We start from the raw sequence: 27,374 nt of genomic DNA on the forward strand, positions 1-27,374 counted from the left end.
AGATTCAACATCTTTGATAACTTGAAACAATACTGGAAGATTTGAATAACTAGTCCAAGCAAAAAAAGTCGTAGGCACTTTAAAGGGATTATCCATTGGGCTTTAATCAACTTGACTAATTAAAAAAATGATGAAAATATTTCATCAGATTTTATGGCAATTAAAAAACAAACTGCAATCATCAAGTCAGATATTCCATATTCACCAGAATTACTCCATCTATTGGGTTTCAGTTTAGGTTCCAATCTCTTTCTACAAGAAGCTAAATTACACACTTTTCTTGTTTATTTTAACAAATCACATCTCTTTCCTGGATAGTGAAATCTATCCGATTCCAATTCATTCTGTTTCGATTTGATTGAGTGGAATTGAAGCAATTCATTTGAATTTACTTTACCTAATTTTGTGATTGACAGTTTAAAGAGATAATCCATATATAAAACCTCTATAACTCTATAACCTTTGGTTCTCGAGTTATCGTGACGAACACTCTTATAAGTTAATTACTTGGAACATATTTGAACGTTTATCATGAAATTATTAACTGAATCGTTTTCTCATGGCTGGCATATAGATCTAAATATCTTAATTACTAGTATTTTCATACATGTAGTTCTAGAAAACATTACAAATCTACTTATGATAAAACTATCAACTCTTTGATAAATGAGAAAGCACTAATTTATCAATGCTGAATACGATTAAAGTTTATTACTCGCGTTAATTAAACAATACATTTTGATTTAAAATAGTTGAATGATTAACATAAAGCTTGTTGACAAGTTTCTACGAAACTTTTACCAGTCAATGATTTGGCGATTTCTTGGACTTCACTTGAGATCTTCTTCGATTGTGCTCGAGACACATACCAAGCTTTGACTGTCGATTGATGAAGAAACAAAAACAAAAACAAATGATTAGTTAATTTCTCTACAGTAAAAACAATTAAATCGTTCAACTAACCATCAAGAGTACCATCACCATTTGATGAGCAAGAAGCCAAGACAGCGGTCCAGTCCTCGGAGTAGTAGGGCATCCAGAAAGTGGCTTGTTTACCGTCTATTTAATTATAATGGCTTGATTACTTTCATTAGTTCAAATAATTAATGTCTAATTACCTTGATTGATGTTGAATGAAACGGGCTCTTCATCTTCAATTATATCATAATAAGATCCACCAGAGAAATTACCTTCAGTCAAATCGACTTGATTATCCCAAAGTACGACGCTTTCACTAGCATTGGTTACACGTTTGATTATTAATTTTCATTTTTATTAGGATTAATTAGATACTTACGGTTCTTTAACTGTACCCTTGTTCAAGATGTAAACTTTTCCGGGGTAGAGATGATTGATTTCAATGGTGTTTCGAATGGTGTTTGGAACAGTCTTATCGGTTCGACCAATTTCATACCAACCAGTGATTTTGGTGAACTAAAGATTGTTAATTCAGTTTAGAAATCAATCCCAAATTATAATCATTCAAATATTAACTTACATAGCTGAAGGACCAGTAATTGATTCCCTTAGGAACTGTAGGAGTTGGACAAGAGTCTCCTTTAATTGTTACACCGATTGCAGAAGCAATTACAAGTGAAGCACAAGCAATGAAGAAGATGGATTTCATTTTGATTGTTTAATAAGAGTAAATTGTAGTTAGTTGAACAATTTAATTTGTTTTCTGATTTAGTTTGAGAATTTTTTTCCGCCTTAAATACTTACAGCGATCGATTGTTATTAACACGCATTACTTGGAATCGTGATCGACACCTTTCCAACGGAAAAATGATCATCATTGTTATCGTTTGATTGTTTGGCATTAATCGGATGACCTGTCAATTAACCAACACGAATGTCAACGCGATCTGTAAATTGTGACAGTAATTCAGTCAATTTGAGCGATTTCGCTATTGTGAAAACAACAGATGGAAATTTTTCATAATGTTTCAAAGTTGCACTTAAATTTCACTCAGTTTTTTAATTATCATGAACAAATGTAACTGTCAATCGTTTCTCATTATGAAAGTCAGGGACAAGAATGGTTGTTTTCCCATAACTAATTATTAAACTAACAGTATACAATTAATTTGTCTTTTAACCTTTTCAAAGACAATCAATAATTAATTATTAATAACGAAAGTAAAACAATATGCTGCGGGTATCTCTTAAATAACTATCTATCGAATCATAGATGAATATTAGCATACATGATTCTGACTGCGAAATTTACATTCGTAAGTCTAATTAGTGGAAGGGTTAGAAAAAATGAACAATTATTAATATGACTATTGTTTTCTTATTTTCTTTAGCTAAAGTTTCGAATATGTATCAGTCCACAGGAAGAAAACTTGTATCGAAAACTTTTCACGTCGAGTTCAATTTAATATGAGTAGTAAGATAAAGTAGGCTTCTGGCACACTTGACATCTCTGGCACAGAGTTGACGCCTCTAGCACAGGTACATTTCTAGCACAGGTACATCACCTACTTGTGCCAGAGATGTACTTGTGCTAGAGGCGTCAACTCTGTGCCAGAGATGTCAAGTGTGCCAGAAGCCTACTTTATCTTACTACTATATGCTTTATGTTACAGTTGGACTGATGATTCGGACTCTTGTCAATCGTTCCATAGATGCAACGAGTTGTTTTAATTACGACTAATTAATAACTCGAATAAGAAAAAACAATCAACTCCAATAGTAAAAAAAGGTACCCGCGGATCGGCAGCATTTGGAAAAATTTTGATCTTCATCGCCGCTGTCATGTCGAAGTAGCTGAAGGGATGATCAAAGTTTTATTTTGAAAAGATAAGTAGACGATGTATTACAACCAAAAAATGAGGCTCATTCGACAAGCCCCATCGGTATTTTATTCTGATCTCACGCAATTAATGACATTTAATTGTTAAAATCACGCTCGAAACATAACTATTAATAATTGGATAATTTTTTCTATTTACTGATAATCACTCAATAAACCTCATTGTGACCATAACCTTTCTGTTGTTCATTAAATCAATTAATCAACAATACATTTGATATAATTTTCTCTGAAAGATAATTTTTCAAATGTTTTCATAACTCTGAATCTGAGGTTATAATTACAATCAAATTATTAAGTGATTATCAATAAATAAAAAAATATTCAATTGATAAATTCTTTATTCGACAGAAAATTAATTGTGTTAACAATTTATCAGGTTTCTATCAATAATAATTCGATCAATTTTATTTTTCTTGAGCAAATTGAATTGAATTTAGGATACAATCAATCATCTAATGTACAGGGAGAGAATTGGTATAATTGATGTATCCTTAATAAAGGTGGTTAGTTTAAATTATTGTTCAGAAATACGAAATTGGTTCAATTCTGGATCTCAATCACAACATGGAAGGTTCAAGTTGTATTAATAATAATTCGATTATTCTTACAAGTTTTATGTTTCCATCTAAATGGATATTCTCATCTCTACCTAAATGGTTCCTAATAGTGACGATCGGTATCATCAGTTCAACCGAATTGATTTTTCTGGCATTCGACTGGTATGATTTTTTTGAATCGAACGGATTACTTTCGCTTCGATCGGCACGCCGAGTCATTTTGCTTCTCACAATAGGCTTGCAATCAGGAAATATGTTCTTTTTGAACTGGTCAAATTTTCGTGATTACTTTCTTTATCTAAGTGATCTCAGTCTCGATAAAAATTCTGATTCTATTTTGATGATAAAACGAAAACGTCGAATAAAATATATCACTCTGAGCACATTGATGATTTCTTACAATATCCTCACTTTATTTGTTCCAAAAGATTCTGATAGTACAGTTATAAGCTTGCCACGGACTCTTGGGTATTTTCTTCGGTTTTCTTCCTGTGTTGGCAATCTATTCTTACTGAACATAGTCATTGATTCTTGTATCTGTTTGGAAGCCACTTTCGGCTCGATAAATACTAATATGAAAAACTTTTCTCGTCATGAAACACCGACAATTATGTTACTGCAAATGAAAAAGATTCGATCTGATTACAGTTACGCCGTTTTAGCTTCTCAGTCGATCGAAAAGTTTGCTCGATATTTCATAACCGTAACATATATTAATTGCGGAGTCTTTGGGGTTATAAATGCTGTATTCGCCTTTGGTCATGTAAAAAATGTCATTTGGATTCTTTTTATGGCGACTGATTCAATCTCAATCATCTATTTAACAATTCGACTGGTTTCGATTAATCAAATTGCGACTTATGGATTAGAGGACTTATACAATATCTCTTTCTCACTAAAAACTCAACAATTACAATACGAGGTAAATGTAACGTAGAAAGCAAATTTGATTCAAAAGTTAAAAATTTGTTTTCTTTCTCCACAATTAGCATGACACTCTAATCAGTCGAATTCTTTGGAAAAATGTTGGATTTACCTTTGGAAATTTGTTTGTAATAAACACCAATTTTATCACTTCAATGTTCACATTGGCACTAACACTGAGCATAACTCTTGCTAATTTTCTTTACCAATAATTTCGCATCAAAATAAGGAGAAACTGCGAAGAAAAAAGTCTGACCTGATAATTAGTAAATCTATAAGGAACCAATATTAGGTATACACGATTGTTACACCCCGTATAACCTCTTAATCTTTGACTAATCCTCGACACTCAAAAATTAGCAAATACAGTAAAACCTTAAGGAATACTCAGTAAGGAATATTTTGTTACGCCATCTATTGGTTCAAACTATTTTCTATGGACAAATTTAATTGACCAACATTAATTAACGGAAAAAGAGTCAAATCAATAGGTGGCAGCATCAAATAAAATATTCCTTAGCAAGGTTTTACTGTAGTGAAAAGCTCTGATCATTTGTTGATATTGTAAGGCCTGGGAATAGCCATAAAAGTTTGTGATTAAACTTACGTTAACTAAACTTAACTTCTAAGAAAAGTTTATCATCGGGATTGGGATAAAGGACATCAGGCATGTTTGACTGTTTTTAGCCTTAACTTTTTTATGTGATTTAATTTTCGAGCTTATGAGTTAAAACAAATCAACACGTATTTTTAATTTTTTGATCTGACTCGCAGATTTCGTGAAATTCGCCAAAAATGGGAAAATAGTCCGAATTTATTTGTGATCGAATTAATATACTTATATAGCTGATCTTGGTATCAAACGAACTGTCCTGAGTTGTTCTTTGAAAAAAATATATATTTGAAATTTTGTTTTGAGCGTGAGGCTCGTTAGATACAGAAAACAGTGTTTTTAGTAGTAATGAAACCTCCACTTCTGGCTCACTCAGAAGCGGAAGTGGGGGAAAAACTTTTTTAATATTTTTTTAAAATTAAAAAACCGCCAAAATGTTTCATGAATCCTGAGGATTTAAATCCAGGATTCATGAAATATCTTCTTCTATGAAATATTTTCTTTTGCCAATCAAGCTTATTTGAACGTCGTAACTGTTTCTTATATCGATAAACCAATTAAATCATAAATCATAATATGTTTATGTTTAAATTTCAATTTTTTTTTATACGCTATTGGTGAGTATTTTTGTTTTTCTCTCTCTCTCTTTGGGTTTCTCTCTTTCTTTGTGTTTATCTCTCTCGCCTTTTTTGTAAGGTGTACTTGTGAAGGGAATCTTCTCATCCTATGAGCAATTTTCAAACTAGAGTAGTGTATTTATTTTTAAGCTTTAACAGCGGCCTCAGGGGAGGCTTCGATGAATTAAAATTCATCGTTTCCGGTAGTGACAACCGTACAAAGGGATGGGGTGAAGGGGATTTGGGTTACAAAAAAAGGAAGAACAATAATAATAATAATGATTTCATAGCTCCCCTGAGGTCAATGTTACATATCTAATAATATTTTATACAATTCAATATTCTTTAATCTTAAAGTTTCAATTAAACCAATGGTTCTTCATTCCGGTAGATGGGCTCCTTTTTGAACAGCATTAGTGGTTATTCCTTGAGTGATTTTGCTTGAAGTGCTTCATTAGATTGTGAGATGATGTTCAAAACTAGATCTGAAATAAATTAGTGATTTAATAATCACCTATTTTTAATCAACTTCCCAAAGGGACAATTTTAAATTTACGAACTAAACGTTCAATTTTGTAACATCATAAGATATGATCCCATGTGGGATTCATCTTTTTTCAAATTTCGTTAAATATTGTTATATTTTCACCACTTACCTTATATCAATATGATCAGTAGACACTTATTAACAATATTAGTTAATTTACATTATTATAAAACCTTAATTAAACATTGATTTAGACATTTTCTGTATCCACTTGTGATGTATTTTTTACATGAAGCGACATCTATTAGAGTTCATCTATTTTAATGGAAATCCAGCTTTAGTGAAACAATTTACAATAGTTTTTGCTTTAACTTCGAACCAACAATCTCTTAATATTTGAATTCCATCAATTAATTGTAAATTTTTGAGACAATCTAGCAAATTAATTTCATTTTCAATCGAAGGAGCAATTCGCTGTATTATTTTCGACCGATATAAAGTCTTTACATTAGCGATAATACCACAATCTAAAGGTTGGCAGTGTGATGTTGTGTTGGGTGGTAATTTGATCACAACAATATTTTTCAATGTTTCTGTTAATTTATGTGATGGGCAATTGTCAACAAATAATAGAATCTTTTTTTTATCTTCAATCAACTGATTATCCCACTCAACTAGCCACTCATTGAATAAACTTGCTGTCATGTAACTCGAGCTATTGAACTTATAATTTACATCGATTGATGATAGATCATAATTAACCTTTTTGAAACAATGAGGACGAGCACGAAAACCAATAACCAATATCCTCTCTTTGCTACCAAAACGATTACAACAAAACATTACCGATACTCTGAGCTTAGATTGCTTGATCCCGTGTTGATCACTTCCTTTTGTTAGATACGATGATGTTGGTAAAGCTTTCCAATAGAAACTCGATTCATCAGCGTTATAAATACAATCATCTTCAAAATCTTTGATAATATCAGGTAATTTAAGAAACCAATTCTCGACAATCTCAAGATCAACACACCGAGATTCACCGTGTTGTTTTAATCTTCTTACATTATTCCTTTTCTTGAACTTACTAAACCAATTAGTACTAGCAACAAACGTTTTCAACCCTAAGCTCTGAGCCAATGAAATCGCTTTAGCTTTTATCAATTTATCATCAACAGGTAGATTCTTTTGTTCAAGTAATTCAATAAATTCGAAAACCAATGAATCAAGAAGAGTGTAAAGGTTACTAGATGGACAACGATAACGAAGACATAAATCAACCTCCTCATTCTCATCACCGATCCCAACTACTCCATCATTAACGATCCTCTTGTTCTATGACCCTTGACTCCATCTCCTCGGCATCCCTTGGCCTGATGTCAAGCTTTTCCTACATCTCTAACCATGACAGCAACGGATCTACAGTTTCTGATCACTCAGAGATTGGTTTGAATCATCTCAGCATATTCACCAGCTTCACCTGTTCCTCGCCACTCCACTTCTATCAAGGAGACTCCTGACCTTACCCTTCTTAACATTACTCATGTTTTTTCTTCATGTAAGAAGCACCCACATAATGACTCTTTTGAAGCCATGAGTGATTTAAGTGACTTAGAATGATAACTTTATTTCCTTCAAATAAAATTAAATTTTAAAAAAACTTTAATTGTCTTTTCTTTTTCCGGGTTCTTAACTTACCTCTATTACATTATAATTATTTGGAACTTGATAACTTTTCTTTATTTCAGCTTATTGCCATTGGCTCAAGTTACCACTTTTCATTTGAATATTGCCTCTAGCTTTACTAAAGATTTCACAAGATATTAACTTATACTTGAATTCCTCACCCTTAAAAACTTTAGGCTACTCCCATAACAGGCAATAGACACATCTTACTACTAATTCCATTTAAATTATGATCAATGTGCCGCTTTATGTTACAGTTGGATGGATGATTTGGACTCTTGTCAATCCTTCAACTTCTGTCAAGCAAGTCGATTGAACAGTGCTTGTTCATTGTCGAAATACTCGGTCAAAGATTCGAAAACTGCAACCACAGATGCAACGAGTTGTTTCAATTACAAACTATTAGATTGATTCAATCAAAGATGCGGAGCTTCATTTTTGATTTTCGATTTAGGGTCGATCCGGTAGCTCGGTTCAATGTGATTTAATCTAGTTAACTGAATTAATGTGAATTAGTTTAGATTAATCTTGATTAAAAGAAGTTTAAATTTAGATTAATTTTGCGCTCGACTAAAAGTAGTGACATCTAACGGTTAATCAATAGATAACAATGAGAATCTAAAAATAGCTTTTTAATTGTTTGTTTTCAATCAAATAATTGGGATTATTGTCATTTTTTTGATTGTTTTTTGTTCATTTTTCTGTGATTTTTGTTATTTTTTGTTTAATTTGTCATCATCATCATGGTAAATTTTTCGCCGATTGTTGAGCTTCCCTTCACAATAAGTTTTGATCAATTGATTGAATCTCTTGAAATAAGCCAAGAGACAGTATTGATTTGTGAACCAATCAAAGAAATGGTTAATCATACTTACCATCGCCGTCGTGATATTTTTCTGGCAATCAGGAAATGGATTGATAGTAAAAAACATCAAAATAAAAATTATTTCATTGTTCGGTGGGGCCTCAAATCAAAAGATGAATCTTTTTTGATACCGGTGTTGCCTTGCGGAAAAAGCTGCCGCGGATATAGCAGCCACCTTATTAGTTCATAAGGTAAACTTAAAGCTAAATTTCAAGGTAAGCTTTTTTTATCTAATCCTATGATGGTGATGTCAGTGGTTATATTGACATCATCAGTAAGATTCGAGAAGGTAAGAAAAAATGATCATCACCTTCAAGTAAGAGTGTTGGGTCGACATCAGGCAAATCTTCAGAACTTTTTTCAGAGGATTGAATTTCGTCACCGGTATCAATCACTTTAGGGGGATTATACTTATGATTGGAGTCCGTGAAATACCTGACAAGAGACATGAGTTTTTCGACAGCCGTGTCTTCATTTTGATCACCCGACTAGCCTGTCTTTTTTTTGAAGTGACTTCGATCGATATGAAATTATATTTTTGAATTTCGTGGCCACTTCTTTATGAGTGCGGTCCCAATCTAATTCCTTGACTAATTTCTTCCATGCATTTGTTTTGTGTTAAATGTTGGAGAAATCAGATTCCATTTCTTTTCTCTTTTCTAAAAGTTCAATACACTTGTCAGTTGGCCCTGAAGTTATAAAAATCTGATTAGCTAGATGAATCATTTTTCTCATCTTAATATCTTCAGTTATGAAGACATTGGAGATGAGAAGAGATAGAATTACAATACTTACATTTCGAAGTTGTTACTTTTTGACCTGCTTTCCTACCTCTGCGAGGCTTAGAGACAGGGTCGGGTACCTCAACTAACGTGTCTTCATCAAAAAGCGAAGGGACAAAATCGTCCATTGTTTGAAAAAAAACACAAAATCAAGTTCACAAATTATCTTAATGAGCACAATTAAAGGTAAATCAACATGTTACCTTTGTTATCCCTTACGCATGACTTCTTAAAAAATCATTGTTTATATCCACCGGACAGGTAAATGAATTAAACAATAAAAACCCAGTTTTTTTAATCAACTTTGAATCAGTTTGATTAGATTAAATCACATTAAACCGAGCTACCGGATTGACCCTTAATTAGTAGTACGAATTTTTTTATATCTATCTTAAACTAGCGAGAAAATAGTAAGAATTTCATCTTAACTAAAATAAATTTAATAAATCGAACAATTAATTAATTATTTGGAAAAAGTGGAAAAAAAGTCAATTTTCAAAAATAACAAAATTCCAAAAAAAGTAATACTCCCCCTTTGATTTGCTCGCTAAATTTTTTTGACTTTTTTGCTTCGATTGCCCTGATCAAATCTATTGGCCGGGAAAACTATTAATTTGTAGTTCAAACTAAAAAATAAATTTAACCGTCTAACTTGATCTAAATAATTCATAATTCAACTCTTAAAATCACAATTTTATTATTACAATCAAACAGGGAAATCGTCTATGGACAGTTTTACTGTTGTTACCGTTGTTATCGATTTGTTATCAATTTTCCGCGATCATAATATCAGCTGGAAATAAATTCAAAATGAAGATTAAATTCTTCCTAGATTATCTTTTAACAATGGAAAAAACTGAATATCAAAATTTTGCTTCAATTGATTACCATAAGCTGCGTAAATGATTAACAAATTAGTTTAAGATTTTTGGCTGTATAAAGGAAATCAAGGCAAGCTGATCATTCATTTTTTGCATCAAAACTGCTCATTATCTAATTGTACCAAATAATCAACAGGAGATTGAATTAAATTCAGGTAGTCTTTTCATTGAAAACTGAGATAACATTACGATCAATCATGTAATGGATTGCACACCGAGAATCGATATTAATAATAATCATAAGCGAGGAAGTACTAGAAATTAGTTAGTTCCAATTTAGAAAAATCAAATCAGTTCAATTCTGGATCTCAATCAAAACATGGAAGATCATAATGGTGCGAGTGGAATTAATAATTCAATTTTACTTACTGGTTTTATATTCCCATCAAGATGGATATTCTCATCCTTACCAAAATGGTTTCTTATAGTGACTATTGGTATCGTTAGTCTAATCGAAGCTATTTTTTCCGCATTTGATTGGTACGATTTTTACAATAAATCAAACAGTTTATTTATGTTCAAGTCAGTTCGAAGAGCAATATTACTTCTAGTAATGAATTTACGGATAATTGCTGTATTCTTTTTAGACTGGTCAAGCTTTCGTGGTTATTTTCATTATCTAAATAATCTAAGACTCGATACAAATTCTGTTCTGATGGTGAAGCAAAAACGTAGAATTAAATATATTTGTCTAATCACATGGTTACTTTCTTTAAATATCCTCACTTTATTTTCTACAAAACATTCTGACAGTAAAATGATGGACATTATGCCTTCGATTGTACAATTTTCTCTTCATGTTTGCTTCGATATTGGAAATTCATTCTTTTTAAACATTATAATTGATTCTTGTATCTGTTTGGAAGCCGCTTTCGACTCGATAAATACTATGATTAAAAACTTTTCTCGTCATGAAACACCGACAGTTATGTTACAACAGTTGAAAAAGATTCGATCTGATTACAGTTACGCCGTTTTAGCCTCTCAATCAATCGAAAAGTTCGCACGATATTTCATAACCGTAACATATATTAATTGTGGAGTCTTTGGGGTTATAAATGCTGTATTCGCCTTTGGTCATGTAAACAATTTCAATCCCATTTGGATTCTTTTTATGGTGACTGATTCAATCTTAATCATCTATTTAACAATTCGTCTGGTTTCGATTAATCAAATTGCGACTTATGGATTAGAGGACTTATACAATATCTCTTTCTCATTAAGAACTCAACAATTACAATACGAGGTAAATGTCACTTAGAAATTAGATTGATTATATTAATGATAATCTCTTTTCTATTTACACAATTAGCATGACATCTTCATAAATCGAATCCTTTGGAAAAATGTTGGCTTCACCTTTGGAAATCTATTCGTAATTAACACCAATTTTATCACTTCAATGTTCACATTGGCACTAACACTAAGCATTACTCTTGCTAATTTCCTTTACCAATGATTTCGCATAAAAGTATGGAAAAACCAATATCGATTCTGGAGCTAAAATACCTTTTAGTGTTTACACACTACAAAAAGCTACAAAAATTACATAACCATTATCGAAACCAGTTGACACAATATCTAAAACTCAATTAGTATGATGATCTGATTAACTATTTCACTTTAGTTACATTTATTACATGTTATTCACATTAACAAAACTATGGTTAATCACTAACCTATGGCCAAAAGTAGAAACTCTTCACAAAAATCGTCAAGTTTCAATAGTTATAGTTATGAAGAGTCTCATCTTTTTTGGTCATAGGCTATCATATTTATTAACTATACATAGATATCTGATTAGCTTATCTTGCTCTTGTTGTTTATTGAAAAGACTTTATGAAGGATCTCAACCAGTGTTAATGGTCAGTGATCAGGAGAGGATCAGGGAGTAGCACTTAATCCCGAATGTCAAAATCGATTGGCTCAAGAAATTGATTCAATTGGTACCTTTAACTATGATAACATATCATCGGCACCTTATTTGGATGCGGTGATTAATGAAAGTCTCCGTATCGATCCTCCAGAGACTCGTAATGAACGCGTTTGCCACTCAAGTTATCATCATCTCGAGACCAATATTGTTATTCCCAAGGGTGCTAAGGTGCTAATGCCGATCTATTCAATGCATCATGATCCCGTTAACTTTCCTGATCCTGAAACATTTAGTCCCGATCGTTTTTTACCCGAAAATCGTGAATCAATTCAACCTTTATACCCTTTGGTACAGGTTATCGTGCATGTATTGGTATTAAATATGCTTTAATTGTTTCAAAATTGGCTCTTGCAAAGTTGATTAAATCTTATCGATTAATTGTTACTCCATTAACCACAATTAATGTTGATAAGCGCAAAACGTTTAATTGATAAAATTTTAGTCTGGAATCCATTGATAGGATTTTTTGAAATCGGGAAAAACAGAATCGGACAAAATTTCTTGTAAACTACCAAAATTTATTGAGGTGTTTTTTTTTGTTTTGACTGTCAATTAAATTAATTTTTTATGCTGTTAAGATCAATTTAAGTCTCTTTCAACATGGGAGTCTATGGATACGAAAATGACGGTTTTTGGCCCTGTACTCAGAAACTGTCCAGAGTCAGTTTCAAATCCTATCACTGGATTCCAGACTAAAATTTTATCAATTCTTCTTCATTCTTATCTAAACTACTATCAAAAACAAAAAAAAATATAAATGATCCCTCTTTTCATTTATATTCAAAAAACTGGTGTACAAGAAATTTTTTCAAGCACCAAAGTAATTAATGAAATTATGATCATTGTCATTTTATTAATAATTAAACTAAACTAAACATACAGGCTTAAATTCATATTGTAAACTGGTTCTTGTTTAATTTAAATTAAATCGAAAATGAGAAAGATTAACATCTCTTCTTATGTTTTATTATTAAATTCTAATAAGTTTTCTAATTATTATTAATATTTCAATTTAAATAAGCAATTAGTTAATGAGAAATCATTTTCTCACTTTATGATTGTTTTCTGTGTAGCGCTTCTCATTGTTTACTCTATGGAGAGAGCACTGTAAGTTCATTCATTGGCACCAAATACTCTAAAAATAGCTATTAATTTTCAGTGATTAGTCGTATTCATTATCAGATAATTCTCATGATTAGTTCTATCATTAATTAAATTCAAAAGATAAAAACGCACCAATTGATGAGTTATCAACAATCAAAATTACATGTATGTCAAATTTTAGTGGCACCTCGTTTGGTCCTCGACCAACGATCAACGGAAGGCGTTGTTTTTGCCCGGTGCAAATAATAATAGCATATTAAATTGTTACAAGTAGTAAAGAAATCGGATGATGCACCCGGAAACTGGATTTTCTCCCGGAAGTGGGAGAAACTGACCAAAGTGGTTGCAACCAAGACTTCCGGTGGGAACTTCTGCCAGTGGGTGGAAGTACTTTCCGGGTGCATCACCCACTTCCGGTGGTAACAATTTTAACCCTATTTAGGTGGTAGTAACTAGCCACATAATAAAGATACCTATTAACCGGAAGTTCCGGTAGAAAGAATTAAACTGTATTTTCAACGGGTTTTTGAATAAAAGGAAAGTGACGAAAGGTTAGAAAGACAGTTATGATGGTTCTTTTGCTTACGTTGGTGATTATTGTGGTTGTCTTAGTTCTTTTACTGTTTCGGGTGTTTTATTTGGATAATCTAAAGTATGGAAATGTTACCCTTGCCTAAGTATGAGATTGTGAATATTGTTTCATTATGGAATATAGATCCGGTTGTTATAAATGTGGACAATACTAATAGACGGAAGAGGTTTAATGCTGAAGTTATACGTAGGAAAGAAGGAGTTTTCTTGGTTTTTGCATCTGGTAAAGTAACAGCAACGGGTTTTACTGATGTATCAACAGCGGGAGCTGTCTTACAAGAAGTATATCCGGAAAGAACGGTATCATTTCTCAGGGTTGTTAATATAACTGCCCACAGTTTCATTAATTATTCATTTAATACGAAAATGATGATTGATACTTATGCGGATACAACTTATGAACCGGAAATCTATCCTGCAGTTTATATAAAGATAAATAAGGTAACTTTAATTTATTATACGACTGGATCGTTGATTATAACTGGTGCTAAAGACCAAGAACAAATTGAGTCAACATTAAGAGAGTTTACAAACCGGACGTTAACTCATGCATGACAAGTATAAAAGGACAATGAAAATGAGAGTTTGTATCATTTGAATCAAAAATGTCAGTCATTACCTGTGAAGAGTTATCTGTAAGGGTTTGTCGCCTTTATGAACGAAGGATTGCTATTGAAAGTGATAGAGAACCTAGACTTTTGAACCGTCCGGTAAGATTAACGGGTTCTGAGTATAAGTTCTGTATTGAATATGCCGAGGATTTCGAGAAGAGACCATCATATGTGAGATTTGATGACATTATTGTTAAAAAGGAAAGTGTTTCATCATTCAGTGTTTCAAAAGGATGTTTGGAAAATGTTACTACCCTTCGTGATTTTTGGACCGATCAAAGACCATTTTGTGATGCGTTGTTACATTTAATGTATAATGATGTGTTTCCGGTTGAACAGTTACTGGATATACATATTTTAACTAAAAAGATGTCTAAAGAAGATATTAAAGAGAGGAAGTGGCCGGAAACGGAAATAAGTGGTATTAATGTGCTTAGTGGTTTACTAAAAGGACTACGATTACTGAAGAAACCACAAAACCGGAAGGTGGATTATACTGCTCTGGATAAATTTGCCGAAAAGAATAGGAGCTATTCAATTCGTATGTTGAGCTTTTGTATTTAAACAGACATCAATAAACGATTCTCGTCATTTAAAGTTTAAATTTTGAAGAGTTAAGATGTCAAGTGAAATTAAATCGTGGGTAGTTGTCTCAGAACCTGATCTCATCTGTCGTTTAATGTTTACCGATAATGTTAAGAGACTAGATGTCCGTGCCTTGGAAAATTTCAAATATACTAAGTATGGTGTATCTCTGTCAAATTCAGAGATAAATTTCTGTATGGCTTTTGCTGAATCATTCGATAAAGTACAAAAATCTGTCTGTTTCTATAAAGTTACTGCGGAAAAGAAGAGTGATAAATCATTTTTCGTACAAAAGGAAGACAAACCTGGGTGTGAAACCCCTGTTGAATTTTGGAAATCTCTCAAACCATTTAAAGAAGCTATACAATGGTTGATTTCATCATCGTCATTACCAATTGAAACATTAATGGATTTATGTTTCTTGACAACTCAAATTTCAAAAGATGAAATGATTAACCGGAAATGGAATCATATCACTTCCGAGTACACCCCATCTCGAACATCCTTCCTGTTTTACCTTGGTTTAGTAAAACCGGATGAAGCTAAACCCCGGAAGATCGATATCGATTCATTAGATCGATTCATGTACGATGATCCGATTCTTTTCGATTCTTTGGTTCAATTTTTGTATATAAACGCAGATTAATTTGGATTTTCAATCAGTTTCAAATCATCCTTCAACGAGTTAACATCAATCTATAAAATGTGTTCAACTATCTATATGGAATTCATCTGTTGTTATTTCGATACTCAAGGCTTCTACATCAACGAGACCTATCATCCGATAGAAGTAGCCATGTCTGGGGACAACTTTCTGTGGCATACGAGAGTGGCCAAGAAGTGCGGATGTCAACCATCGGGAAGTGAAAAAAGTCAAATGAGGTACCTCACGGAGAATCATCATGGACTTAGAGCTGAAAGTGAAGGGTCCATGTTATGTGAAGTTAAAGAGTTGGTAAAGGGTATGTACGAAAGCAATCGTACTGAAACGAAATTCCTGGTAGCTTGCCGATCACGTGAGTCGGAATTTATGTTGAAGAGGTTCAACATTCCATATATTAATATTAACGATAAGTATGGAGCAACATTTGCTAAAATCAAAAAGGGAAGAAAACCATGTGTTCTACATGGATTCAGGATGGAAGATTCAATCAAATGTTCTCTCAATCTTATCCAGGATATGGAACAATTTGTAAAACCAAAACTTGGTTTCTAAAATTCAACTGTTTAAGAAAAATTTAATAAAATGATTTGAATTAATAACAATGAAGACTTTCCAAGTTTATTTACACCACCCTTTCACAATGATGGTCGCGGGACCAACAGGTTCAGGTAAAACATATTGGTTGAAAAAGTTAGTTGATAATGTAACCAAGTATTGTTCACCACCTCCAGTGAAGATAACTTACTTTTATGGTGAGTATCAAGATGTTTTTTCAACAATGCAAAATGTTAATTTTATACAAGGATTACCCGAAAATTTAATAAATAAATTTGACGGGATAGAGTCAGAATGGATAATAATTGATGATCTAATGCTCGAGTCAACCAACTCTAAAGTGATAAGTGAATTGTTTACCAAGGGATCACATCATCGGAACTTATCCGTCATTTTACTTGTCCAAAATTTTTTCACTAGGGGTAAAGAGAGTCGGAACATATCGTTAAACTCTCAGTATTTAGTATTGTTTAAAAATCCTCGTGATCAATCGATTATAACAAATATAGCCAGACAAATGATGCCTGGTAGAGTTAGTAAACTCCAAGCTATTTATGAAGATGCAACAAAGAATCCATACTCGTATCTGTTTGTTGACTTGAAACCGAAACTCAATTGAAACTAGATTTCTAACAAATGTTTTGGACGAAAAACCATATATTGTTACATATTTAGTATAAGAAAAAATAGATTTATGATAAACATCAAATCAAAAAATGAGTGTTAAAAGAGCAGTTAAACATTACTCTTGTCTTCAGGCATTAGCTAAGGCTAAGAGTGCACAAGAAAGAAGGAAAATTCTATTAAATTCATCGAAATGTATTTATTCTGTGATAATTGATATTACAAAACAAATTCTAGCGGGTAATATACCAATGAAAGCAAAAGATAAAGTAAAATTAAAAAGGTATAAGAATACATTACGTAAAATAAGTGGTAAAGTGTCAAGTTTACAGAAAAAGAATATAATTGTTCAGAAAGGAGGTTTTTTACCATTACTGATAAAACCAACATTAACAATTCTAGCATCTCTTGTGGCAAATAAATTGATGGAAAAATGAATGCGATTACAAGAATGTACCTTGTTTCAGAAGATCAATATAAACGTAATGTTTTGAGACCAAGTACAACAAGGAAGATACTAGCTAAAAACTTACCAACAGAAACAAAAGTGAAATTTATAAATAATATATTAGCAAGAAATCAAGATAATTTCTACCAACCAGAACCATTGGCATTCGCCGATCCTCTTGTTGAACCATATCAACAACCAGAAATAGAACAAGAGGAGTATGAAGTAGAACCTGATGTGAAAGAAAGTGACGAGCAGAGTTCATTTACAATAAATGACCCAGTAGCATTTAGTACACCTTTAACGAGTAAACAGTTGGTAGAGAAAACACCACTTCAACTAAATACACAAAGTCCAAAAAACGCTTCGGAAGGTTTTAAAAGTCACGACAATGCTTTAGAATTGATCTTGAGAAGTATAGAGGGTCTTGTTGGTCCTGACAACCTAATAATTGATGATCATGGTAGACCTTTTATTAGAAGTAATGTTAAACATATTGTTGAGTATCTAAGAAGTAACCCTAAAGGACGAGCACCAGATGGATACCCTAGAGTAGTCCGTGCATTAATAAATAGACCTGATGCAAAGAAATTTATTATAAACAGTAGAGCATTGAAGACAATTAATTCACCATCATGGAAGAAACTATTTTCACCAAGTTAAAGGACATTTATTATAATCCTAAATCCCCCGGGTCGTTCGGCAGTGTGAAAAAGTTATACAAAATAGCTAAAGAACAGTTGCCCGAGTTAAAGTATAAAGATACTGAGAAATGGATGTATGATCAAGACGCATATACATTGTTTCGTCAAACAAATAAAAAATTCCCGAGATTACCCATTTTAGTTGATAGAATAGACGAACAATGGCAAGCTGATCTAATGGATATGACTTGGGTCGCTAAAGAAAATGGAAACAAAAAGTATATACTTGTGATAATTGACTGTCTTAGTAGGTATGCATGGGCAGTAGCAGTTGGTGATAAGTCAGCTAAAACAATGATTGAATCATTCAAACATGTAATAGAAAAAAGTAATCGTAAACCTGAAAAATTACAAACTGATCAAGGAAAAGAGTTTGTTAATAGGTTTTTAAAAGAATATTTGAATGGATTAAATATAAATCATTTTACAGCAACAGATGGAACTATCAAGTGTGCAATTGTTGAGAGATTCAATCGAACACTTAGAAGTAGAATTTATCGTTATTTTTACTACAAGGAAACTCACAAGTATATCGATGTACTCGATGAAATAATTGAGGGATATAATTCATCGTATCATCGAATTATAAAGATGTCACCTCAAGAAGCCTTGAATGATCCACATACAGCTAAAAGTAACATCTTCAAAGCTCAGAAAAAGAATAAAAAGAAACAAAAACCATTTAAAATTGGAGATGAAGTAAGAATAACTACAAATAAATTGATATTTGAAAAAGATGCAACTAAAAAATGGAACGAAGAGGTATTCAAGATTGTTAAAGTCAAACACACACCACAAGGATACATTTACCGTTTGGTTGACTGGGGAGATGAACCAATAACATCAATTTTCTACCACGATGAATTGTTCCCATCAAAGTACCCTGATTTGTATAAGACCACTGTATTGAAAACAAGGATAAATCCAAAGACGAGAAAGAAGGAATACTTTGTAAAGTATAGAGGTTACCCGGATAAGTTTAACGCTTGGGTTGATCATGTCGAGAATGTCAAGTGAATTTGTTGTTGATGTTATTTCAAATGCAAGTATGGATATTTATAAAAACAATACATTATCTGAATTTACAAATCGTTTACCACAAAAATTGATTCTTGATGGTGATTGGGTGGTAGCAGTACAAGAGATAATTTACCCACTTTCACATAAAGGAAATAAACGAACAGTCAAATGGGTCTTCAATCAAAATGAGTCGTTCAAAAGGGGTAACATTCAGAGAAATAAATTTGAATTTGAGTATATTGAAACGGACAATATTGTCAAAATAATTGAAGGATTTAATAAAAGTATGGCGGAAGGGTATGAGATTGATAATCCAAGCTTAGAGGATGATGAATTAAGACCTCCAATCATGTCACTTAGGAAAGTCAACGAAGATGGTAAAGAGAAGGACAAAATTTTCTTTCAACTTGGAAGATTACCAAATTCAATTCATCCAGTTTTTCCTCTATGTGATGACCAATCTTTTATGAGACTTCTCGGATTTGATGTGTATGCATTACCGAGAAAAATTGCCGAAGCATTTAAGAACAAGAGTTTCTCATTGATTGCACCTTATCAGCCGGATATTGGACCTAAAGGTCATTTAGTTTTCATTTGTACGGATATAATTCATGAACATTTAGTTGGTGATACAAATGCTCGAGTGCTTAGAGTTATTCCTTTGAATAAGAACATTGGTGATAATTTACACCATATGACATTTACAACACCCTACTATTATGATGTTAGAAAGAATGAAATTGATGAAATTAGTATAAGGATTGTTGATGAAAGTGGTGATAATATAAAATTTAAATCAGGAAGAGTCTTTTTAAGTTTACATTTTAAAAGAAAATGAATCGTAAAGTTTACTGTGCATGTGATAGTGATTTTTCACATCATTACCAACAACAAGCTGGTGCTGGTATATCTGACATTTCCGTTTTTCGAGGTCAACCATACCAGAGAGGATATGGATTAGGATCTGTTTTTACTCGATTTGGTGTCCCAATTTTAAAATTTCTAGCTAAACAATTTGTTAAAACTGGTATAAATGTGGGTAATGATTACCTGACTGGTACTAATTTTAAAACTTCCTTGAAAACTCATGGAAAACGAGGTATAAGAACTGCAGCAAAAGAAGGATTAAGTAAATTATCTGAGCTTGTCGATCAGACTGGTAGTGGTATAAGAAGACGTAAAAGAAAAAGAAAAGTAACCTTAACACAGACAAAGAAGAAGAAGAAAAAGGATATTTTTTCATGATGGAATATCTTCACGAAGCATCTCTTCCAGCGAGTAAATCAGAGTTGCAAGTATTTTCAATACCACCGACTCAAACGGCGATTGAAAGCAGTTATGAAGTTGAGTATCGTCCTAGTGCAAGTCTTGAGTCAAACAACTTTTATGAAATCAATGTTCCAGCAAGTGAAGATTTTACAGACTTGGCATCTACCATGTTACATATTCATCTTTCTGTTACTACTAAAAAGGGTGAAACTCTTACAACAGCCAATAAAGTTAAAGCGGTTAAGGATTTTGGCAATGCATTGTTTGAACAAATTGATTTATCTATTGGTTCGGTTAATACTGTTCAAGCAAATAATACCTACCATTATCAAGCTTATTTGGAAGACTTGTTCTTTAGGCACCCTAATCAGGTTGATTCAGGTTTTGAGGTGTCTGAGGAATCCCTACGAGCTCCTTTTGATCTTTATTTTAGGTTACATTCGCCACTGTGTGAACAGGACAAACTTTTAATTAACGGGGTACCTCTAACATTTAGATTCACAAAAAGTCCGGAAGGATTTCCTCTAATCCGAGCTGATGATGATACATCAGAATATAAAATTAAATTTGAAAGATTTGCTCTTCATATTAAAAGAGTAAAGTTATTCCCGGAAGCTCAAAAAAGCATCATTTCCGGATTGGAAAAAGGTCCAGCTAAATATTTCATTACAAGAAATGACGTCAAGTCTTTTTCTATTCCATCCGGGCAATCATCAGCTTCCTTTGAAAATGTATATAATGGCATTTTACCAAGACGTGTATTGATTGGACTTGTTAAAGATGTGGCCCAGGATCAAAATATAAGTGTTGACCCATTCGAATTCAAGCATTTCAATACAAACTTTGTCGCCTTTACAGTTGATGGGACAATGATCCCATCAATTCCATATACACCTAACTACAAGTCTAAATATTACATGAGAGAATTTATCAACCTTTACCGGTTTTTCAATCAAGATGAGGGAGTTCCCCAATTAAATATTAAATATACTGAATATCCGGATAAAAACGCTTTGTATGCATTTGATCTTTCTCCCGATGGATCAATTGGCGCTGAAAACGGTACCTTGTCCCTTATAAAAAGAGGCAATATAAGACTTGATTTAAAGTTTTCTGAGAAACTGGAATCATCAGTTAAAGTGATTGTTTTTGGTCAGTTTGATAATCTCATTACAATTGACAAAGAAAGAAACATTGCCTTGGACTATTAGAAATGGCTATAACAACCTTACAAATTATAAATGTGCTCAAAGACTTGCCTTGGTTTGATGGTGTTTATCCCTTGGACAGATTACCGGTAACTCTCTCACAACATAAGGGAATAATCATCAACCTGGATGAACATGATAAAGAAGGAACCCATTGGGTGGCCCTTTACTTGGACAGAAATAAAATCGCCCATTACTTTGACTCTTTTGGAAGAGCACCGCAAGGCTCTATTTTGACTTTTATTGAAAGAGTATCCCGCTATTATTTATTTAATCCTACCAAATACCAAGGCAATTTATCTGTAGCCTGTGGTTATTTTTGTATTCTTTTTATTTTATCAGTTCATGAACTTAATAACTTTTACAAGTTATTCCGAGCTTGTAAACATATTCAAAATGAAATTGTATTGATCAATATGTTGAAAATTCATTTAATGGATTAATAAAGTTATTTTTAAATTTATTTACAATGTTTCATTTGATTTATGATGACCATAAGCATAACTATTAATTTTATCATTTAAAAGAAATCTCTTATCATCAAATGGTGATAAAGCTATTTTGTTTTGTTTAATTAAACTAATTTGATGATTTCGTGACCCTAATCTTGTTACATTTTCACTATGTACATTCTCATCAAATAAACACCTAACATAATCATCATAATCAATTTTATTCTTCAATGTTGACCTCTGAACTCCTTTGGCCACTTTCTTGGTACCATCATCAGTCTTGAAAGCATAGAGCTTTGGTTTGATCCCAATGAATTCATGAATTGGCTTTCCACCCATTTCATCCTTCAAGTAACCAATCTTTCGGTGATTATCAGTTGAATAGAGGGGACTGGAAGGGTCATAATTGGAAAAGTCCATGATTTCCAACAATGATTGAAAATCTTGTGTCAAGTTATCAGTTTCAACTTCATAGATGAGAGAATCAGTATCAGTGTAAATCAACTGAATCTTATCATTGAAATGATTCTTGAACTTATCATAATGTAATTCATACATTTTTAATTTAGCAAGTTCAAGAATTGAGAATCCTACTGATATTGGCTTGTTCATGACAACTCTTGCTTTTTTAATCTGAACCAGAGCCAAATTATCGTTCAAGATCAAGAACCGTTCACAAAGCTCTTTTCTCAGTTGGAAGTTGGCTCTACTAGGTGTATCAACTGCAACTACATTGAGATGATTCCTTACATTTTCAATAGTTTTCCCATAAAGAGCATTAACATTCAGCTTCCAAAAGTTACTGTCAGCAGTGTTGGTAGCTAATTGTCTCTGTACAGTACAGAAATCAACATATGTCTTGAGCCAGACCTCTTGGTAGAAGGTGATAACACGATGGAGTTTTGTTATTAACATTCCCTTTTCCTTGTAGAACTTTAAAGTTCGATAATGAAGAACCATTTTCTCCTTTTTATAAAATGTAGTCATTAATTTTGGTGTTGGTCGATATTTAACACCTTGTGATTCAACATTCACAAGAAGTGACTTTTGGTAATCACTCAGCTCTTCCCTTGTGATCTCTCTCCTTTCTGGTGCAAGAGGGTAATCATTATGTAGATCGTGAATCTCTGGAGGATACTCTAGATCTACTTCAACAAAGAAACCATAATCATTGTCATCTGGTGTTGATAAAATATCATCTAATAATGTATCTGATGAATTAATGTCAACCCACTTAAATCCTCTAACAGGTAATCTTTGAGTCATTGCATACCCATAAAGGTTATTCACATCCAAGTAAATAATGTGAGTTTGTGGCTTTGATGGATCATAATTGGGAACTTGGGGATTATTAGCGACAACATGTCTCTTGCTGACCATAGTTAATCCTCCTCTGATCCCTTTTTCAATCATCATCAACATGTCCAGATTAGAAAACAAAGTGAGGTTGATGCAAGTTGTTTTAAGTGCTGCAGCCCATGTTAAGCCTGGTGCTGACCAATGATGAGGTGGATCAATGTTGAAAAATTCAATACTTGTCCCCCTGAAATTTTCAAACACTGCAGCAAGTAAATAAACATCAACCTTTAGGTAAATATCATGGAAATCACCTAATGATTGACAATTGAATTTGGTCCAAATTTCATTCAAATGATCATACACTTCTTGATTTATATTTGAATCAGTCAATGTAGAGTAAAATTTTTCGATGGGAGGTAATGATGTTTCACTGAACCTCTCATGTGAATCCAGATACTCATATGGAAGAGATCCTTTCTTCAATAACAGTGAAACATCTCCTGGAAACGCCTGTTTAATAAATTTTTCTTTTTTATCCACATTTAATTGGGATGAAAGTGTATCCAAACTAGATGGTAAAAATGCCAAACTATCAATGAACTTGAATCTATCCAGTTGAAATCCAATATACTTTTCAATTGTATGTGCGAGGATGGTCGGTGGCCTGTTGAACATTCCACTTTCTAGGGCTTTGATAATGATGTGACCATCAAAGTTTTTCAAATTATGGAAAACCACAGGAACATCTTTGGGTACTTGGTAATTAATATTACATTCCTGATGGGCCGCTCCTCTGAATTTACCGGTTAGATGATCATGATCACGAACAATTGTACCTTTACCGAGTACTCGCAAACAAATGTGACAATACTTTGAATTACGCATTATCAGTTCATCATTTGGTGTCATATTTACGTTGGGGAAAGTATTGTCTTTGAAGTATTGATCAAGAAATGGTTGCAAATTTAACAATTCTCTAAGGAAAACAAGAGCCACATCATTTCCACGATAAAATTTTGAATGGATCACTTCTTGTCTCCAGTTAACCACAATCAAACCAAAACTACATGGTTCATTAAGTTTAATTTCACCAGTAACATTAGCTGTTGGAATTGACAGAGTTTCAAAGTCACCGTAAATCATAAAAGGATGCTTTGACTCTTTGTTGTATTTATTACGACAGATGTGAAGATATTCACCACTTGGCATTGATACACGTTGTGGGTCGACTTTTTTACAAAACTCAAGATGATCACTTAGTTTTTGTCTTTCTCGAAAATGATAGAGACATCTTGGACAGCAGTAAGCGTGATTTTTACCTCGCACAAAAGATTCAAGACGAGTGATTGTATGAAAATGTTCATTGTACAAAAATAAGTTTACATGTTTAGAACATTCATCTTTGACTACTTTGAGTGGAATCACAATTTTATCCTCTTCATCAAATGTATAAACATTCACTGAGATGTTATTTCTCTTCTCAAATCGAGAAATTTGGTGTAATTCGACTATGCCACGAACCATAGAAAAATCATACCTATCAATAAGGTCACTATATCTCGATGTTCGTTCAGCATGATCCAGCGGATGAAGACCAGCTAATACACTATACATGAAACAATCAGTTATACATTTAACAGTTCGTATGGACTTTGTCTTCTTCATCAACTCTGTTGGAAGAGGATGTTGCATGCAACCACCTTTAATTGGTCTGAACTTTAAGATGCGAAGTTCAATTGTATCAATTTTTATCAGACGCCATCCACTTCCTCTTTGAGAATATTCATCTATTTGAGACTCTAATCCATGGAGAGAATCAGTAACTAAATTGATAATATCATCGGCCTGCATCAAAGTTGTTAACCTTGTCCAGATGTAGTCCATTTTTTGTACAATTCCTTCATTACCATTATCTTTCTCAAAGGTCATATGTAAACAGAAATGGAATTTTATCAACTTTTTAACCAATAGTTCATGAGATAATACCCTTATTATTTCATTAAACATTACATTGATTAAGGTACTGACATCATAAACTGAAGAGAGAACACATCTATACACAGCAAATGTATTTTCAATCGCGGTCGCCATTAGTTCGAATTTGTTTGATGGTAAGAGTAAAGACACTGTCTTCCTCTTTTTAACTGGTTCATCTTGTTGCACTGAGACACGTTTGACAGAAGGTCGGTCTTGAATAATCTTGGGTTGATAATCATCTTCTTCTTCTGCTGGTGACGGTAATGGTGCTGATGATGATGATGATAATGATGATGGTAATGGTGCTGATGATGATGGTAATGGTGATGGTAATGGTGATGGTAATGGTAATGGTAATGGTGATGGTGATGGTGCTGATGATGATGGTAATGGTGATGGTAATGGTGATGGTAATGGTGATGGTGATGGTGATGGTGATGGTGATGGTGATGGTGATACAAGATCAATAAAATCCGGTATCTTTTCAATAATTGTAGTTAATTTATTAGTACCAGCAAACTTGATAACTGAAGTGGGTACTCCGGTAACAGGTAAGATTGATTGTTCATTCTCTACTTGTGTATCCCGTAATAAATCATCAATATCCTCCAATGATATTTGTTGTAATGTTGATTGTTGACCCAGCTCTTCACAAAATTGACTGAATAGAGCATCAACTTCTTGAGAAAATGACGGAGACGACTGTGGCACTGGTTGATTGTTGATCACTTCTTGGGAAATCATCTCAGACAGTTGAGCGAATAAGTGATCAATGTTTGACGATAATTGATCGTTCAAAGATGGTACTGTTGATGAAGTTAACTGTGGTAACTGTTGCGGTGAATCGGTTGTGGCGAACACATCACTCATTCTACAGACACTGTAGGAACACTGACATTGATGAGATAAATAATCACCTAAAGTGAAAGACCTGAGGTCACAACAAGGACAAGTAAAACCCTGTAAAGAAAAATAATTAGTTAACCGAAATAAAAGATGATAACAATAGGTTGGTTTCATTTCTCTTCATTTCTCTTTAATTTTTTATACTCTTCTCTCGATTTATGAAAATACATGTTTGAATTATTTTCATGTTTCCTAGAAAGAGTAAGATAATAATTGGCCCTTTCCATATATACTAGGAACATATCTGGACATTTTCCAGCTTGTTCAATATAATAAAGACCCAACTCGTGGTTAGTCATAGCTGCTCGCTGAGTATATGCAGCTCTCTTCTCAAGATAAGCCATCTTAGCTCGAAGGTTACCTTCACTGATGGCTTTCTGACGTCTTTTCCTTTTATTCTCCTTCTTCTTCTGGTTCTTGGAGAGTTGATTTGATGATTCCTGGAGAGAGAGAAACAACAAGAGAAATGAAGAGAAATGATAACCAAGTTATAAGGACTTACCATTTTAATAATTAACAGATGTGATGTAACAGGAGAGAGATAAATGTTTATCGTATTGTGGTAACAATAGACTTACTTTGATTGACAAGAAATGGAGAGAAAAATCTTTTACTTATATACAACTATTGATATACAAGATTTACAGTATACTTTTAGAACTGAATTTTTGGTGTAGAGATTGAATTTATCATGATGAAAACATCATCAGATAGGTTCAGTATAGTTTGAAATATAATTATTTATGTTCAGAATTGGATTCTGGTAACTCAGTCATGATACATGGAAATTTAGGAAAATCTCAATTCTGATTGGTTGTTGAGATCAAAGGATACCGCTAACGATTTTCTCACGTCAATTTAACATGTAAAACGTTCAATTATTACATCATTTCCAGGAAAAAAATTTTCTCCCATAGACTTAACATTGACCGTAACATTGAAGGATTTGCGCCCGGAAGGGGGTGGGGCTTAGAGGTCAACCAATATTTTTTTCTAATGTTTCTCGATGAGCTCTATCGATTGACATTAGTCTCATGTCTCTAGCACTTATACTTCCTGAGATAATTTTTTTGTCACGTGACAAAAGTTACTAAGACCTCTAGCCTTTAAGCCTTTGACCTGACAAAGATGAAAATAGGCGCATTTGGCACTTTTTTTTCCTCCTCTATCCAATGATACCAACCATGA

At 33.0% G+C, this 27,374-nt stretch overlaps 5 protein-coding genes across 6 annotated transcripts; 2 read left to right on the plus strand and 3 right to left on the minus strand.

Moving 5' to 3' along the window:
* Positions 1–681: 681 nt before the first annotated feature.
* LOC128389530 (uncharacterized) lies at positions 682–1,694 on the minus strand. 2 transcript variants are annotated; one of them, XM_053349142.1, is made up of 5 exons: positions 1,499–1,694; positions 1,298–1,434; positions 1,119–1,234; positions 976–1,059; positions 682–879 (listed from the first exon to the last, which is right to left on the minus strand). In XM_053349142.1, exons 1-5 carry the CDS (start codon positions 1,625–1,627, stop codon positions 761–763), a joined length of 585 nt encoding a protein of 194 aa, XP_053205117.1. In that variant the 5' UTR covers positions 1,628–1,694; the 3' UTR covers positions 682–760. The 2 variants fall into 2 exon arrangements, with proteins under 2 accessions (XP_053205117.1, XP_053205112.1); XM_053349137.1 differs by having other exon boundaries at positions 964–1,059; positions 1,499–1,693.
* A 4,593-nt stretch (positions 1,695–6,287) lies between these two features.
* LOC128389648 (tigger transposable element-derived protein 6-like) lies at positions 6,288–9,480 on the minus strand. Its single transcript, XM_053349276.1, has 2 exons — positions 9,382–9,480; positions 6,288–7,204 (listed from the first exon to the last, which is right to left on the minus strand). The coding sequence occupies exons 1-2, from the start codon at positions 9,478–9,480 to the stop codon at positions 6,335–6,337; spliced, it is 969 nt and encodes a 322-aa protein (XP_053205251.1). The 3' UTR covers positions 6,288–6,334.
* Positions 9,481–13,927: 4,447 nt separating this feature from the next.
* LOC128389660 (uncharacterized) lies at positions 13,928–14,419 on the plus strand. The gene has a single exon (XM_053349286.1). The coding sequence runs from the start codon at positions 13,928–13,930 to the stop codon at positions 14,417–14,419; it is 492 nt and encodes a 163-aa protein (XP_053205261.1).
* Positions 14,420–20,319: 5,900 nt separating this feature from the next.
* Positions 20,320–21,555, plus strand: LOC128389680 (uncharacterized protein F54H12.2-like). The gene has a single exon (XM_053349305.1). The coding sequence runs from the start codon at positions 20,320–20,322 to the stop codon at positions 21,553–21,555; it is 1,236 nt and encodes a 411-aa protein (XP_053205280.1).
* Positions 21,556–22,016: 461 nt separating this feature from the next.
* LOC128389689 (uncharacterized) lies at positions 22,017–26,691 on the minus strand. The gene is made up of 4 exons (XM_053349318.1): positions 26,671–26,691; positions 26,420–26,626; positions 25,793–26,240; positions 22,017–25,339 (listed from the first exon to the last, which is right to left on the minus strand). The coding sequence occupies exons 1-4, from the start codon at positions 26,689–26,691 to the stop codon at positions 22,017–22,019; spliced, it is 3,999 nt and encodes a 1,332-aa protein (XP_053205293.1).
* Between the last annotated feature and the right edge of the window lie 683 nt (positions 26,692–27,374).

This window comes from Panonychus citri, unplaced genomic scaffold, assembly GCF_014898815.1.
Source record: "Panonychus citri isolate SS breed McGregor unplaced genomic scaffold, ASM1489881v1 Contig00009, whole genome shotgun sequence".
In the NCBI taxonomy this organism is placed as follows: domain Eukaryota; kingdom Metazoa; phylum Arthropoda; class Arachnida; order Trombidiformes; family Tetranychidae; genus Panonychus; species Panonychus citri.